Raw genomic sequence first — 16,418 nt, 5'->3', positions numbered from 1 at the left:
CGGAAGAAAGAGCACCCTGACAAACTACCCAACAATCCCGGCTTTTCCTCGGCGACAGCGGAAAGACCAGAAACTACAGTTCCCAGAAAGCAAAGCGGCGGCGAGGCCGAAAGGGGCGGACGGTCTTCGCCTCCAATAGGCTCGCGGCTGTTTGGGGGTCTGACTGGAAAGACCAATCCTCTTGGGCGCTCTCTTCCACCTCAGCCTGATTGGCTGGGCTCCCCGTGCGTCTGAGGGCGAATCAATCCGCCGTCCGCGACAGCGTGAGACAGGCCGCGCGCCGCCCCGCGGCCTCCTGGTCAATGAAGTCCCGATTCGGGGCCGGAGCCGCAACTTCCGCCGCGATCCCGAAAGCCGGAGAACTACATTTCCCAGAAGGCAGCGGGGCTGCCAATCAGCGGCGGAGGCGGCCCCTCGTGTCTAGGACAGTCATCGTCAGCCGCCGCGGTGGGACTGTGATGGCCGGAGAGATGACGATCTTAGGTCTGTGACTGAGGGGAGACTTCGGCGGCGGCATTGGGGGGGGGTTCAGGGGGAGCGTAGTCTGAGGGCGGTAGCTGCATCTCCTGGAGTGTGTATTCAAGCTGGCCAAGAAAGGCGACTCAAGAGTTGGGGGTCGCCTCTTCGGGACCCCAGAGTTGGGGTGGGGGGTGGTCGCCGGCCGCGGGAGGCCGGCCTGAGGCAGGCGGGCTGCGCTCTGCGGTGTTGCTTCGCCTTCGGACCCGCTTCGCCGCGGACCCGGGCCGAGGTGCTTCCTGCCCACAGTGGGTTCGGAACCGGGTGGAGTTGAGGTCCAGCCCTCGGGGTTCCGAGGGTCCCGCGGCGGCGGTTGGATTTGGGGGCCTCGAGACCGCGCCTCCGCTCGCGCGAGGAGTGAAATGGTTTTGAAATTTCACCCCGAGGAGCAAGGGAATTGGGGTTGACCCGCGATCTCCCGATGATCGTGTTGCCGTCGCACGGGACTGGGGTAGAACCGTGCCCGGGACAACACGTTGGCGGCTCTGGATCATGTGTGCCCGCCGCAAACACAGGTGGCTGCAGAGGGGTGCATAACGCAGCCCTTTGCGACCCAGATAAACATTTTTCCTGCTGTGATGCGTCACAAAGAAGTATCTTTACTAGTACTTACAGGTCTTAAGGCATCATTCATGATTGTCATTGACTAATTTTTATTTTTTTTTTTGGTGGGGGTGGATCATCTGCTGTTTGCAGGACTCCGTCTGGTTCAGGGGTATGAGAGTAAAGTCAGTCTTCAAGGAACTTTCATTTTTGTTGCCCTTTTTATGTTTTTCATTTCCTAACCATTACCTTCCCAAGAAGTATTCCCCTAGTTGACTTTTTTTTTTTTGCTTTTGTTGGGGTCACACCGGGCGATACTCAAGGATTCCTCCTGGCTCTGCACCCAGGAGTTACTCCTGGCGGTGCTTGGGGGGACTATCTGGGATGCTGGGTATCGAACCCGGGTCGGTTGCATGCAAGTCAGGCGCCCTACCCACCGTACTATCGCTCCAGCCTTCTACTTCACACTTAAATACTGAAAAATAGTGGAATATGCTGGCATATTTTGAAGTATAATATTTAAGCAGATTTTAAAAGATCATTTTATCAAGTTTCTCCGTTTGATTTTCTTCAATGGGAAAAAGATGAAAGGATCAAGAGCTTCTGCGCAGTCACAGATTTTGCTGTGGGGATTTTAATAAGTTTGTTTTTAATATGTTACAAATAGTGTCAGTTCATTCCTTAATGAATTTTATCAAGACTTTTCTATGGATGAATGACTCTTTCAGCATCAGCCACAGCTGCTTCAGAAGTGGTTTTCACTTCTTTCATGTAGAAATGAAGCACACACACACAAGTACAGCCCTGTGGTTTTTATTTATGGTTTTGTTGTTTCTTCCCTTGGTTTTAAGATCAGTTTATGAAAGTTATTCTAGGAGTCTGATCGTTATTTCTATAAAAGAATAAAATTTGATTGTGTTTTTTTTTTGTCTTGTTTTAAAGATGGATATTAAAGGGACTCTTGTATAGTGGCATGATTGTACTAGTTTGATAAGACATCTTTTAATTTGCTTGTATTTCAGGATCAGCTGTTTTGACTCTCCTATTGGCTGGCTATTTGGCACAACAGTATTTACCATTGCCTACCCCTAAAGTGATTGGCATTGACCTTGGTACCACCTACTGTTCTGTTGGGGTATTTTATCCTGGCACAGGAAAAGTAAAGGTTATTCCCGATGAAAATGGGCATAGCAGCATACCCAGCATGGTATCCTTTACGGACAGTGATGTATATGTGGGGTATGACAGCTTAGAGCTGGCAGATTCAAATCCACAAAACACAATATACGATGCCAAAAGATTCATAGGCAAGATTTTTACCCCAGAAGAACTGGAGGCCGAAATTGGCAGATACCCTTTTAAGGTAAATGATCAAATAAATATTTCTTTTTACAAACCATTGTATGCTTTTTTAATTCATACTGATTATTTTTATTTGGAGCACTGATTTACAACACTGTTCATGTTAGGGTGTCATGCATATAACATTCCAACATCACACCTTCCACCAATGTCCTTTCCTCTCACATTGTCTCATCTCTCCTGCCCTTGGTTAGTTCAGTTCTGCAGCTTTAGCGGTTTGGTTATTCCCATCCTATGCTTTTTTGTATACGATAAATGAAATGTTCGGGATCTGTGCCTTTCTTCTGTCTGACTTCACGCAGCATAATACCCTATAGTTCCACCTAGATAGTGGCAAATTGCATGATTTTATTTTTTCTTATAGTTCTCTTTTGTTTTTTTTTGTTCTCTTTTTTTTTTTTTCTTTTTTGCGTCACACCCAGCGATGTACAGGGGTCACTCCTTGCTCTGCACTCAGGAATTACCCCTGGTGGTGCTCAAGGAACCATATGGGATGCTGGGAATTGATCCTGTGTCAGCCTCACGCAAGGCAAACACCCTACCCACTGTGCTATCTCTCCAGCCCCATAGTTAAGTTGTGTTCCACTGTGTATACCCTGTTTCATTATCCACTTCCCTATCCTTGTATGGACATTTGGGTGGTTTCCAGCTCTTGGTTAATGTGAATAATGCTGCAATGAACATAGGATACAAATGTCTTTTTGAAATAGCGTTTTTGGGCCCTTGGGGTAGAGCCTAAGAAATAAAATTGCTGGGCCATGTGGAAGCTCAAGTCTGAGGTTTTTGAGAAGTGTCCATTTTGTTTTCTCCAGAGTGGAACCATTCAACATTCCCACGAGCAGTGAATTGTGGCTGTATTTTTGCCCATGTTCACTCCAACACTTTTTTTTTATTTTATTTTATTTAGTTTTATTTATGGTACTTTCATGGTCTTTGTTTTTTTTTTTTTTTGTGTGTGTGTGTGTGTGTGTGTTTTTTAATTCTTTTATTGATTCACCATGTGGAAAGTTACAAAGCTTTCAGGTTAAAGTCTCAGTTATACAATACTCAAACACCCATCCCTTCACCAGTGCACATATTCCACCACCAAGAATCACTCCAACACTTTTGTTCTTTTTGATACGTGCCGTTTCACCGGAGGTGGTGTCTCTTTGTTTTGATTTGCATTTCTCTGATATTACATGATGGAGGGCATTTTTTTTTCCCCATCTACCTATTCCCATTGGTATGTCATCTTTAATGAAACATTGGCCCCAATTTTTGATGGGCTTGATTTTTTAGTTCTTAAGTTCTACAAATACTTTAAATATCTTAGATATGAATGAACCCTTTGTCATATGAGTGATGAACAAATATTTTCTCCCAGTCTGTGCAGCGTCATTTTATTCTGGCCATTGTTTGTTTTGCAGTGCAGGAACTGCTTAATTTGAAGTAGTCCCATTTAGTTTTTTTGTTTGTTTTCTTGGCATTGAGTCATTAAAAAATAACTCTGGATTCGGTGTCATTAAGGGTTCTTCCAGTGTTTTCCAAATATAAATGGATTCAGGCTTTAATTCATTTTGAATTGACTTTTGGGCATGGTGTGAGATAAGAGAGGTTTCTGAATTCAAGTTTTTTTAAATGTGAATGCCGATTTTCCCAGCACTGTTTGTGGAAGAGGCTTTTCCTTGCCCCACTTTGGACTTTGCTCCATTGTCACATGTTGTTTATATACCTGAAAGTCTTTCTAAATTCTCAGTTCTATTTCATTGTGGTCTTAAGAGCCTCTGTTTCAACTGAGGTAATCTTTAGTATGGCAATTATATTGCAAGTTAACTACTGATTCCACAGTGCTTTTCAGGATTTAGGGCCTTAATATTTTTTGTTCTGCAATCTTGACATTTTCTTGGTAGCAGCAAGACTAATGAAGCCCATTTTATTTTTTGTTTGGGGGCAACATCTGGCCGTGCTTAGGGATCACTCCTGGGGGCCTGGGGGGTCACGGGGCCATATGCAGTGCTGGGGAGTGTACCCAGGTGAGCTGCGTACAACGGAAGTCTCCCCACTGTACTATTTCTCCAGCCCAAATAGTTGCTATATCTTTACTAGTAATTCTTAATCTTTGCCAATAGAAAAGTGAAAAGATGGTATCTTATTTATGTATTCTTTTTTATTTCTTAGGTCAGAATTAAAAATGTTTCCTGACATTTTAATTTTCCTTAGTCATTAATGTCTTCATAGTATTGGTCTATCCCTTTTTATTTGTCCTCTTTTATTTAGGGCCTGTTAGGTGAGCTTGCAGGCTAATACTGGTCCTCTGAACCTTTTTTAAGTGTTATCTATAAGCATGATTTAGTGTTTCCCAGATAGAAACACATTTCTGGATGGTCAGGTCTTCTTGATTGAAACTCAGTGTAGTAGTAGTCTAGAATGGGTGGGAGAAGGAGTTCTTAAAGTTTCTTTCAGTCGTTTTTTTCTCACAATTTTCAAAATAGATTCTTACGATTGATACTAAACAATCTGTTGATGCAACTACGATGATATGTTTAGGAAATTGCTTTGTCTTTTAAATGCATAGCCATATTGGCAGGGATAATGAGCAAATTCATAATACATGGTTTTATGGAAAAAATAAATGAATATTTAGTTCATGAATAAGAACAATGAAATAAAATAATTCTTGTTAAGGTGTTCTAGAATAATTTTTAGTTATCATATTTGGAAGCAAGATTTAAGAGAAAAAAGATCTTAAGACGTGTAGGATTTAATGATCCTTCTTACATTTCTCATGGACTGGAGCAATAGTACAGTGGGTAGGGTGTTTGCCTTGCATGAGGCTGACCAGGGTTCGATTATCCGTCCCTCTTGGAGAGCCTGTCAAGCTACCAAGAGTATCCTGCCCACACGGCAGAACCTGACAAGCTACCCGTGGAGTATTCGATATGCCAAAAACAGTAACCAGTCTCACAATAGAGACATTACTGGTGCCTGCTCGAGCAAATAGATGAACAACGGGAGAAAGTGCTACAGTGCTTACATTTCTCATTTGTCTTTCAGTTGAAATTAAAAATCAAGAGTGCTATTCTAATTTTCATTTCATGAAGAACTTCATTATTTTCCTATTATTTGAAAAAAATGTCATTAATACATTTTAAAGTATAATTTATAATATTTAACTTCTAATCTTAATACATGTATCTTTCACATTACAAATATCCTGCTTAAGGTAAGAGTATTTTTTATGAGTTCAGTAGGTATGTATACAATTATATATACACACACATGTATGTATATGCACATTCATATATTTTTGTAAAATTCAATTTACAGGTTTTAAACAAAAATGGGCTGGTTGAGTTTTCTGTGACAAGTAATGAGACCATCACCGTTTCCCCAGAATATGTTGGGTCTAGACTGTTATTGAAATTAAAGGAAATGGCAGAAGAATATCTTGGAATGCCAGTTATCAATGCTGTTATCTCTGTACCAGCAGAATTTGATCTAAAACAGAGAAATGCAACAATTGAAGCTGCCAACCTTGCAGGTAATTCAACAGGCTTCGCCTGAACTGTCTTTTTTCCTACAGTTCTCTTAGGTTGAAAAACGTTCTGTAAAGTAAGGTGCATCCCTTGTGCAAAATTAGAAATGATAATGAATTACATAGGCATACCACAAACTGAGAAAATATGGATGTCTTAGAAATGAATATTTTTCTCCTAAACTATCTTTAAATTATGAGGTGTATATTCACCTCATATAAGGTGTTTTTAATGAGGTGAGGGAGAATTAATGTGTTACCTTTCAATTAATAATGCCTTTGTAAACAATACATATGAATTCTTATTCCCATAGAACTTTATATTCTACTGAAAGAGAAAAGAAAATAAATTCAGTTATTATGTGGGCACTCTTTTACATTTTTGACATTTCAGAGATGATAGTTCTTTGTATAGGAAACTGATCTGAGTGTTATATATATTTATTATATAACAGCATCCCCACTTCTCCTCACTAAGATGGTAGTCGGTTGTTGCCCTCTGAACAGTCACAGTTCTTTGTCCCCTTCTATTGCTAGATGTCCCCCAGGGGCAAAATCAGCCCTGCTTCAATACCAAGATACAACACATAATAGAAAAATAGCCTATTGTTTCAAAAGAGCAGGATAAAAAATGTTGAAAGATTACTGGTACTGATGGAGTCAGAACTTTCAGGATTTAAAGAGTGGCAGGATAGGCATTGTTGAAAAGGATGAAACCAAAGTGCATTTCAAGGAAGTGATTAAGCTGATTAAAAAGAGGAAGTAGATTTCAGAGAAAGAGGTCTGTGTAGCTGCCAAACAGTGGAAATGTGCTGGAAGTGACCAGTGTGACTGGAGAACAGAAAGTTGATAAAGTTCCATAGGGAAGGGGAAAGGTATTATTGTCTCTAAATTATTTAGTATTTGTACACTAAAAGCCCCCCTCCCCCCTGCTGTTTTTTTGTTTGTTTGTTTGTTTGTTTTTCTTTTTGGGTCATACCCTGCATTTCACAGGGATTATTCCTGACTCGTGTACTCAGGAATTAGTCCTGTTGGTGCTCGGGAGACCATATGGGATGCAGGGAATCGATTCCTGGTCAGCCACGAGCAAGGCAAACTCCCTACCCGCTGTGCTGTTGCATCAGCCCTATTGCTCTTATTTTTCAAACCATAACTTAAATATGGCATTATAGTCAAATCTGAAGGAATTTGATCAAGGAAGTGTGAATTACATTTGAGGATCTTACGTTTAGAATCTTTTATTTGTTCCTTTTGTAAGTTTCTGTTTATTCATCTGTTTCTATTAGAAAGTCATTGGGAGCAGGGTGGTTTTGTTTTTTGGGTTTTTTTGTTTTTGTTTTTGATTTTGGTTTTTGGGTCACACTAGTGGTGCTCAGGATCTATACCTGGCACTGCACTCAGGGATTACACCTGGCAGGGCATGGGGAACCATATGAGGCTCTGGGGATCAAACCTAGTTCATCTGCATGCAAGGCAAGTGACCTACCTGCTGTACTCTTACCACTCAGTCCCCTAGAAAAACATTTTTAAAGGAAATAAACTTATCTAGTTTCTTCAGAAATTTGTATTTGTACATGTGATTAAAGTTTTATTGTTCTAATACCTGGCGAGCTACTGAGAATATCCTACCCGCACAGCAGAGCTTGACAAGCTATGCGTGGTATATTCAGTATGCCAAAATCAATAACAAGTCTCACAATGGAGACGTTACTGGTGCCCGCTCAAGCAAAATCAATGAAAAACGGGCCAACAGACAGTACTGCTTCCAAGTAAATTATGAAATTAAAAGAGGCTGGGAGATTTTATATTTAGTGACATATTCCATTGAATGATGGCTTTTACTCTGTAATCATTTAGAATACTTTAAATGATACCTATTTAGAAGACTTCTGTCTGTTCTCATTGTTTCAGCTGTTCTTTCTTTTTTCAATTTTTATGTAGTATTTATGTTATTTAAGATAAGAGCATGATACAGGTTAAATGGTATGGAATTTGGAGGAGAAGCTAGTCCTGGCTAGGTGCTGTGGAGTGGTTACTCGGCATCAGAGATTGAACTGTGCAAAGCACGCACATAGTCCATTGACATTGCTCTCTGGCTACAGAAGTTTCTTAGTAGGATCCTCTCACTTTTATTTTTCTTCCATCCTGTTAATCTTATAGGACTGAAGATCTTAAGGGTGATAAATGAACCTACCGCAGCCGCTATGGCCTATGGTCTCCACAAGGTTGATGTCTTTCATGTCTTGGTGATAGATTTGGGTGGAGGAACACTAGATGTGTCACTGCTGAATAAACAAGGAGGAATGTTTCTGACTCGAGCAATGTCTGGTAAGACAAGGGAAAGTTGAAGCTTCCAGCCCATGAACATGCATGATATATATGAACTGTTCTTTGAGAGAAAATTTGTAGTATTAACTTCTTTTGGTAACTTATGTGTGTGGTTTTTTTTAATGCCAAAATTGCATGATTTTATAGAAAAAAACTACATGGCTAGACTCGCTTTCTTTCTTTCTTTCTTTCTTTCTTTCTTTCTTTCTTTCTTTCTTTCTTTCTTTCTTTCTTTCTTTCTTTCTTTCTTTCTTTCTTTCTTTCTTTCTTTCTTTCTTTTTTTACTTTTTGGGGTTACTCCTGGCTTATGCACTCAGGAATTACTCCTGGTGGTACCCAGGGGACTATATGGGATGCAGGGAATCGAACCCGGGTTGGCCATGTGCAAGGCAAACGCCCTACCCACTGTGCTATCACTCCAACCCCTAGACTCCCTTTCTTGTAAGTCAAGTCAGTCACTGCCAGATTTAGCTCACCAAGCCCAAACTTTTCATGTCAATGAAGATGGGAACAAACGGAAAAGAATTCTTTAAAATGAAGAGTGATCAGATTATTTCATTTGATAACCTTTTTCACAAAATAAATACTTTAAGAGACTCGAATAGTATTCTGTAGAAAGTTACAGGCTTTTCGCATTTTAAATTTTTATGAAGATTACTTTCCATTGAATATAGATTTGCAGTTTTTGTTTTCATGTTGACTTGATCCCAAAGCTCAAGCTTCTCCAAGGACATCCTGAAAGATTTTGCTCTTTAATCTTCTAAGATCTGTCTGGTACTTTAGAAGGAAAGGTAATGAAACTCTAGTGACTTGTCTTCATTAGTTTTAGATTAGTCACTGTTAATATTTTGCCTTACTTGCTTCATTTCCCTTCCCGGAGTAAGTTAAAGTAAATCACACACATTATGGAATTCTACTTCACAGATAATTTAAAGGCCAGGGATCTGGCACAGCATTATAAAGTGCATGCCTCACATGTGTGGTATCCTGAGTTTGATCCCAGCACTTTGACAAACAAAAACTGTACCCTCAGAAACACAACAAATTTGACACTAAAGTTGTGTACTGCCTGTATTCAGATATCTCCCACATTGCAATTTAGTTCTTTTGGAGGTTGGATCTTAAGCAAAGGAAGTAATTTTTTTGCATGTGTGTGTGTGGGGGAGGGTAGGATAAGAGGGAGGAAGAATGCCTGCTAACATATATTGATGTCAGTTCTCCATCCATTTTCACATTTTTAAAAAACTTTTGCCTTTCCTGCTGATAATAGAATCTCAGTTATAATTAGCTCTTAGACTTGTTTCATAGGAGATTATATTCTCTTATATTTTATATTCTCCGCATGGGAGAACCTGGCAAGCTCCCTGTGGTGTATTCATATGGCCAAACCAGTAACAATGATGGGTCTCATTCCCCTGACCCTGAAAGATCCTCCAAAGCAGCACCGTTGGGAAGGATGAGTAGAGAGGCTGCTGAAATCTCAGGACGAGGACGAATGGAGACATTACTCAGACTGCTCGAGAAAATCGACATTCAATGGGATGATGATGATGATGATTTTTTTTCTTTTGGGGTCATACCTGGCAATACTCAGGAGTCACTCCCAGCTTTGCACTAAGGAATTACTCATGGCTGGAAGGGGTGTGGGGGGGCATATGGGATGATGTGAATTGAACCATATGGGATGATGGGAATTGAACCTGAGTCAGCTGTGTGCAAGGCAAACACCCTACCCGCTGCTCTATCGCTCCAGCCCCTATGAAGACTTTTAATTTAAAGAATTCAGCTTGTTGTGAACTGTTCAACTACATAGTTAAGTTATAGGTTGTTTTCTTTAGAATATATTCTTTTACCTGTGAAATCATGTTTTCTACTACTTTAAACTCTTAATCATGCCAGCAAAAGGGTAATTTTAACAGAATAAAATGCTTATCGTGCTGTTTTAATTTAATATTTTTTTTCTGTTGAGAATAATCACATTTTGTTTTGTTTTATTAAGTTGCTAACTAAAAGCCAATCTATGTTCTTGATTTCTTATTTTCAGAAGATTAATATGTAATTAATATAATTAAGGAATGCTATCATTATTTAAAAGTTTTGGCCTTGAGTTTCAGTATTTCTTTTTTTTCTTTTTTTTGGGGGGGGCTTTTTGGGTCACATTCGGCAATGCACAGGGGTCACTTCTGGCTCTACACTCAGGAATTACCTCTACAGTGCTCACGGGACCATATGGGATGCTGGGAATTGAACCTGGGTCGGCCTCGTGCAAGACAAACGCCCTACCGGTTGTGCTATCACTCCAGCCCCCGAGTCTTAGTATTTCTTAAAGTTACATATTCAGTTAAAATTGTTATTATTTTTAATCGGCTTTTGTAGGAATAAAATATTAATAACATTAAATAAGGTATTTGTTGGGGCTGGAGCGATAGCATAGTGGGTAGGGCGTTTGCTTTGCACGCAGCCGACCTAGCATCCCATGTGGTCCCCCGAGCACCACCAGGAGTAATTCCTGAGTGCAAAGCCAGGAGTAACCCCTGTGCATTGCCGGGTGTGACCCAAAAAGCAAATAAATAAATAAATAAATAAATAAATAAATAAATAAGGTATTTGTTATTCCTGAATATTATTATTTGTACATGCATACTACATACATACAGAAATATAACAAACTTTTCTTTAACTTAGGAAACAATAAACTTGGAGGACAGGACTTCAATCAGAGATTGCTTCAGTACTTATATAAGCAGATCCATCAAACATATGGCTTCTTGCCTTCTAAGAAAGAAGAAATCCACAGATTAAGACAAGCTGTAGAAATGGTCAAATTAAATCTGACTCTTCAACCATCTGCTCAGCTATCAGTATTACTAACTGTGGAGGAAGAGGCAACCAAGGGACCTCAGAATAGTGACACTGGACTGCAACATGACAGACTTTCCCCAGCCGACGGTCACCATGGAAAAGGTGTGTTTGGAACTGACCTTAATGACAAGAAAAGTGGAGAAAATCACGTTTTATTCAAAACAGAAATATCACGGCAGCTCTTTGATACCCTTAATGAAGATCTATTCCAGAAAATACTTGTGCCCATTCAGCAAGTTTTGAAAGAAGGCCACTTGGAAAAGAGTGAGATCGATGAGGTGGTATTGGTTGGGGGCTCGACTCGTATTCCTCGAATCCGCCAAGTCATTCAGGAGTTCTTTGGGAAGGATCCTAATACTTCTGTGGACCCTGACCTGGCAGTGGTGACTGGAGTGGCTATCCAGGCAGGGATTGATGGAGGCTCCTGGCCTCTCCAAGTCAGTGCTTTAGAAATTCCCAATAAGCATCTGCAAAAGACCAACTTCAACTGAATTGTGGGGAGTGATTATTTATGATACTGTTGTGATTATTTTTTTCTTCTTCACAGACCACCTCAAAAAAGTGTCTAGAAAATAGTTATTTGCAAAGGGCAACATTTAGATATATGAAAGTTTTGTATTTGCTTTTAAGATTGAATATAGCAGGATTGGTTTTAATTGTGTTTGGAGAGATTTCATTCCAACAAATACTCTGGAGTTGAAATAAAAACCATGGGTGGCTATATATTTCAGATTTTGGATGTAGCTAAAACCATATGCACTTAAAAATTTATATTTTGTAAACATTACCTAATGCCAAATATAGATTTCCCAGTTCTTACTAAATTGTATTAGTAGGAGCTGGTAATTTAATTTTCTGGATTATCACATATAACTTAATTTGAGCTATACTTGAAGAGACAGTGTTGTCGAATGTTTATATTGACTGGCACATAGCAGTATTAATGTAGTTATGTATATAATAATTGTTAACTGTCGTAATAAATTTGAATTTACAAATATCCCCTAATATGCTCTATTCACGTAATTTGCAGTTTTTTTAAATGCTGAACCAGTTGACAAATTGGATCAGTTTGTTTCTGAAATACCAATTCTATTCTGATATTTTAATATGAATAGTAGAAATACCCAGAATATAATTGAGTTTTTTCATCTGCTGTTTCTCATTTGCTACTTGAATTTCCTTATTTCTGCCTTGTTAGAAAACTAAGGAATTAGCAGGCACATTTTTAAAATGTGTTAATGTCACAAGCCATTACCTAAGACCTTTGATAAATAGCAGTGGTAAGCTCCAGTATTTGTTTTATATTTTTATTTTCAAATTTGCCTTGTGAGGTTGGGGTGATAGTATAATGGGCAGGACATTTGCCCTGCATGCATTGGACCAGGGTTCAAAAATGATACCCAGTGGATCCCCTGCACCCAATATGGTTCCCTGAGCACAACCAGAAGTGATCGATCCCTGAGTAAGCCCTGCACACCACCTCCTGTGATGCCCCCTGCCCCCAACACCACCAAAAAAGAAAACGAAAAGAAAAAGATTTACCTTGCGTTTGTGCTGTTAGATCATATTTGATTCACCTTTTCTATGTTATTTCCCCATGTTTGGTTTTAAATGGGGGAAATGTGTTGACTAAGACTCTTTTGAGGACTATCATTTAAGGATCGTCACATTTGGAGTGTTTTCAGCCTTAAGGCTGATGTCAATGAAAATTAAAAAATTCTTGAATACTGAAAGCAATCTGGACTCTAATGTGAAATAATATGGGAATGATTTCACAAATCAGCATTTATAGCAGTTTGTCTTGGTCTTGTTTATTTTCTTTTAGGAAAAAGGACCAAGAAAGAAAGATAGCCATTCTATTTCTGTGATATCCATCTTATCTGAAGTTTTTTTTTCCTTAGTAGAGGTATATTCTGGTCAATACTTTGGTTAGTGTAAAATATGTCTGCCTTATTCATTATTGAATTTGAAAGAATCTTGAATTTTTATCACTGAAAACTTATTTCAAGAACTCTGAAATATTTCACCTGAATGTTAATATTTTTCTTAGTAATGAAATTGCTGTAAAATTAAAACCTAAGTTTAATCAAATACATCTTTGTACAGTGATGTCTATAGTAGTAAACAAATACATATGATGTTGACACTTCAGTACTAATGGAGAAATGCCAAAGATGATCCTTCACTGCATTATGAAAATACTCAAATGGACTTTGCATAAATCTTTAATAGAAACAATTTAAAATATTTTTAAGATCTTTAAGAGGAAAGTCCAATTTATCAAAATTTCCAGATTTAGTATTAGCTGATACCTAAAACATTTATTTTACCTTTTAAAAAGCTTGAATTTTAAAAATATATGAGATCATTCTGGACAATCTCTTAACACCTTTTAAAGGAAAGATTGCAAAATGGCAGCTAATCTTATACATAATATTGAAATTTAAATTGGTGAAAAGTAGAACAACAGTGTTGGAATTTGTGGGCAATAGTTTAGCATATTCTCTAGTGTATAGCTTTTTAAATATGAAGTAATGTCTGTCTTCAATCTTATTTTAGGAAGCTATATATAGTTTTGAAGTCAGTGGAGTTCATTAAAAATATAAAAACCTTGATAGGGATTTTTTACAAAATCTGAAGACATCTTTCATAAAAGAATACATTTTGGCTGCATATCTAGTGATTTTTAAGTATATAACTTTTCAAACAAACAGTCATGATTAGAATATGTAAATGAGTAATTTATTTTATATCAGGAATGTTTTGGTACTGTTTTCATTTAAACCACTCACTAAGTTGCTCCTGTGTTATACTTGTACTGAAGATAATAGTTATTGTTCATAACAGATTGTGCCTATTAAACCTGTGTGTGATTCATATTTTAATGTAAATAAATACCATTTTGCAGTTTGTTTTTTAAACTGTGTTTTATTTTCCATTCAACTAAGCCAAGTTCATTTTGGTACCGATCTAATTGCTCATGGCATGTAATTTCAGCAACTGTTGCTTCATTCCCTGCTTTCTATTTAAGATTGCTTGTATTCTTTTCTGTTTACTTCCCTAATTTAGAAGTGGCAAGTCCTGTATCCAGAATTTGGAATACCAACTCATGATTCCTGACTTAAATGGAAACAAGACCTAAAATAATTTAAACTTTTAATAAGTGATCCTACCCAATAGATGCTTATAATCCGTTAGTTGATATGATTTCTTAATAAGATTTGTATTCTTTGGACAGAAAAAAAATACATATATATACATTTTTTGTTTTAAAGTCATTTGATTAATGTAGATGACATAATTGACTTTCGTGGTTCTTTTGATTTCTCTAGCCACTTTTTTGAGATTCAGTATATGAGTAAGTACAGTGATATTGCAATATGTAATTACTAAATATACAGCTCCGTTTGTAGATATCTTTTAAGTATCTGGTCTATTCTGATTACATAGCTTTGCCTTGAATTGGGGTAAGGTTTGATCACTTACTAGTAATAACAATATGATAGAAGTGTTTGTGATGTCACTTTGAAAGGTGAATTAGAAAAAAGCTGGTCTCACCCAGCAGTACCACTCCTGGGAATATATCCTGGAGAGGCAAAACGGTATAGTAGAGATGACATCTGCATTTCCATGTTCATTGCCGCACTGTTTACAATAGCCACAATATGGAAAAAACCAGAGTGCCCGAAAACAGATGATTGGCTAAAGAAACTCTGGTATATCTACACAATGGAATACTACGTAGCTGTCAGAAAACATGAAGTCATGAAATTTGCATATAAGTGGATCAACGTGGAAAGTATGCTGAGTGAAATGAGTCAGAATGAAAGAGACAGACATAGAAAGATTGCACTCATGTGGAATATAAAGTAGCTGAGAGGTACAAGCTTACAATGTTGTGATTTCTGACAGATATTTCTCTGGACTTAGTTACTAAAATACAGAAATCCAAACCCTGCTGCTGCTAGTGCGCCCTCTTGACCTCATATCTCTTCATTCTCAGCAATGGAAAACAAATTATCAAATGCTTTCTTTTCAGCAGATCGACTTTAGGGGGGAGAAACTCCAAATCAATAATAGTGAATTTTTTGTTGAAATATTGAATGTAATCAAAGTGAAAGTAAAGTGAAATTTACCAGTTACACATGTGGGGTGGGGGGCTGGGAAGGTGGGGGGGAGGGCGGAGGTATACTGTGATTCTTGGTGGTGGAATATGTGCACTGGTGAAGGGATTGGTGTTCGAGCATTGTATAACTGAGACTTAAACCTGAAAGCTTTGTAACTTTCCACATGGCGATTCTAAAAAAGAATAAAAAATTTAAAAAAAAGAAAAAAGCTGGTCTCTTAGGGACATTCTCATGCCATAAAGTTTAGATTGGGCTCTTGTAGTGAATATGGATGGGGATGAGAGTGAAAGATCAACGGCAACACGTAGATAAATAGGTATCTCAGCTGACGGTTCCAACTTACAGCTCTGAAGTAGCTTTGGTGATTTTAAAAAAGTAATTAAAAGTAAAATGAATGTTCTGAATAAAAGTGATATGGAGTTCATGCCAATCCAATCAGCTTAATCAATGGCTGAATAAATAGCAGTACTCTTACATTTAAAAAAAAAAGGAGCAAAAACTCTACTCCCCTCATTAGTTCAGACGATGCAGCCACCCTTGGAGTTTAATCTGTGAGACATCAAAATCATCTGGTTTCCTGATACCTCATGCATAGAAACATGGTACATTTTTTACCTAAACTACCAAGTTTTGGACTGTGTCACTATATTACTGTCATCCCATTGCTCATTGATTTGCTTGAGTGGGCACCAGTAATGTCTCTATTGTGAGGCTTGTTACCGTTTTTGGCATATCGAATATGCCGAGGGTAGCTTGCCAGGCTCTGCCATGCGGGCGGGATACTCTCGGTAGCATGCCGGGCTCTCCGAGAGAGGCAGAGGAATCGAACCGGGGTCAGCTGCGTGCAAGACAAATGCCCTACCCGCTGCACTACCTCTCCAGTCCAGTTTTGGACTAAATTGTTAAAAATAAAAGTGCCTAACAGAAAAAAGATGTAATGATATTTTGTTTTACTAATAATTCTAATACTGTATTTTGCGTTTTCAGAAAAAAAAGGACTAGTCAGATAACTCCCCAAATTATACAGTTAATAGGTAGCAATCCTTCAAGTGTAGTACATGTTTAACCCCAGTGTGTAAAATCCGCCATCCCATAATGCAATACCATTGTGCCTTTTTTCAATTCTTACACTGCTACATAATGTCCACAGATCTCAAGTT

At 38.4% G+C, this 16,418-nt stretch overlaps 1 protein-coding gene across 1 annotated transcript; it reads left to right on the top strand.

Moving 5' to 3' along the window:
• Positions 1 to 415: 415 nt before the first annotated feature.
• On the top strand, positions 416 to 14,038 carry HSPA13 (heat shock protein family A (Hsp70) member 13). The gene is made up of 5 exons (XM_055128328.1): positions 416 to 483; positions 2,082 to 2,422; positions 5,731 to 5,944; positions 8,099 to 8,266; positions 10,952 to 14,038. Exons 1-5 carry the CDS (start codon positions 459 to 461, stop codon positions 11,617 to 11,619), a joined length of 1,416 nt encoding a protein of 471 aa, XP_054984303.1. The 5' UTR covers positions 416 to 458; the 3' UTR covers positions 11,620 to 14,038.
• Positions 14,039 to 16,418: the final 2,380 nt, after the last annotated feature.

This window comes from Sorex araneus, chromosome 2 (genome assembly GCF_027595985.1).
Source record: "Sorex araneus isolate mSorAra2 chromosome 2, mSorAra2.pri, whole genome shotgun sequence".
Lineage (NCBI taxonomy): Eukaryota > Metazoa > Chordata > Mammalia > Eulipotyphla > Soricidae > Sorex > Sorex araneus.
Note: the sequence above shows the minus strand (reverse complement) of the source record. Positions and strands in the feature narration are given on the sequence as shown.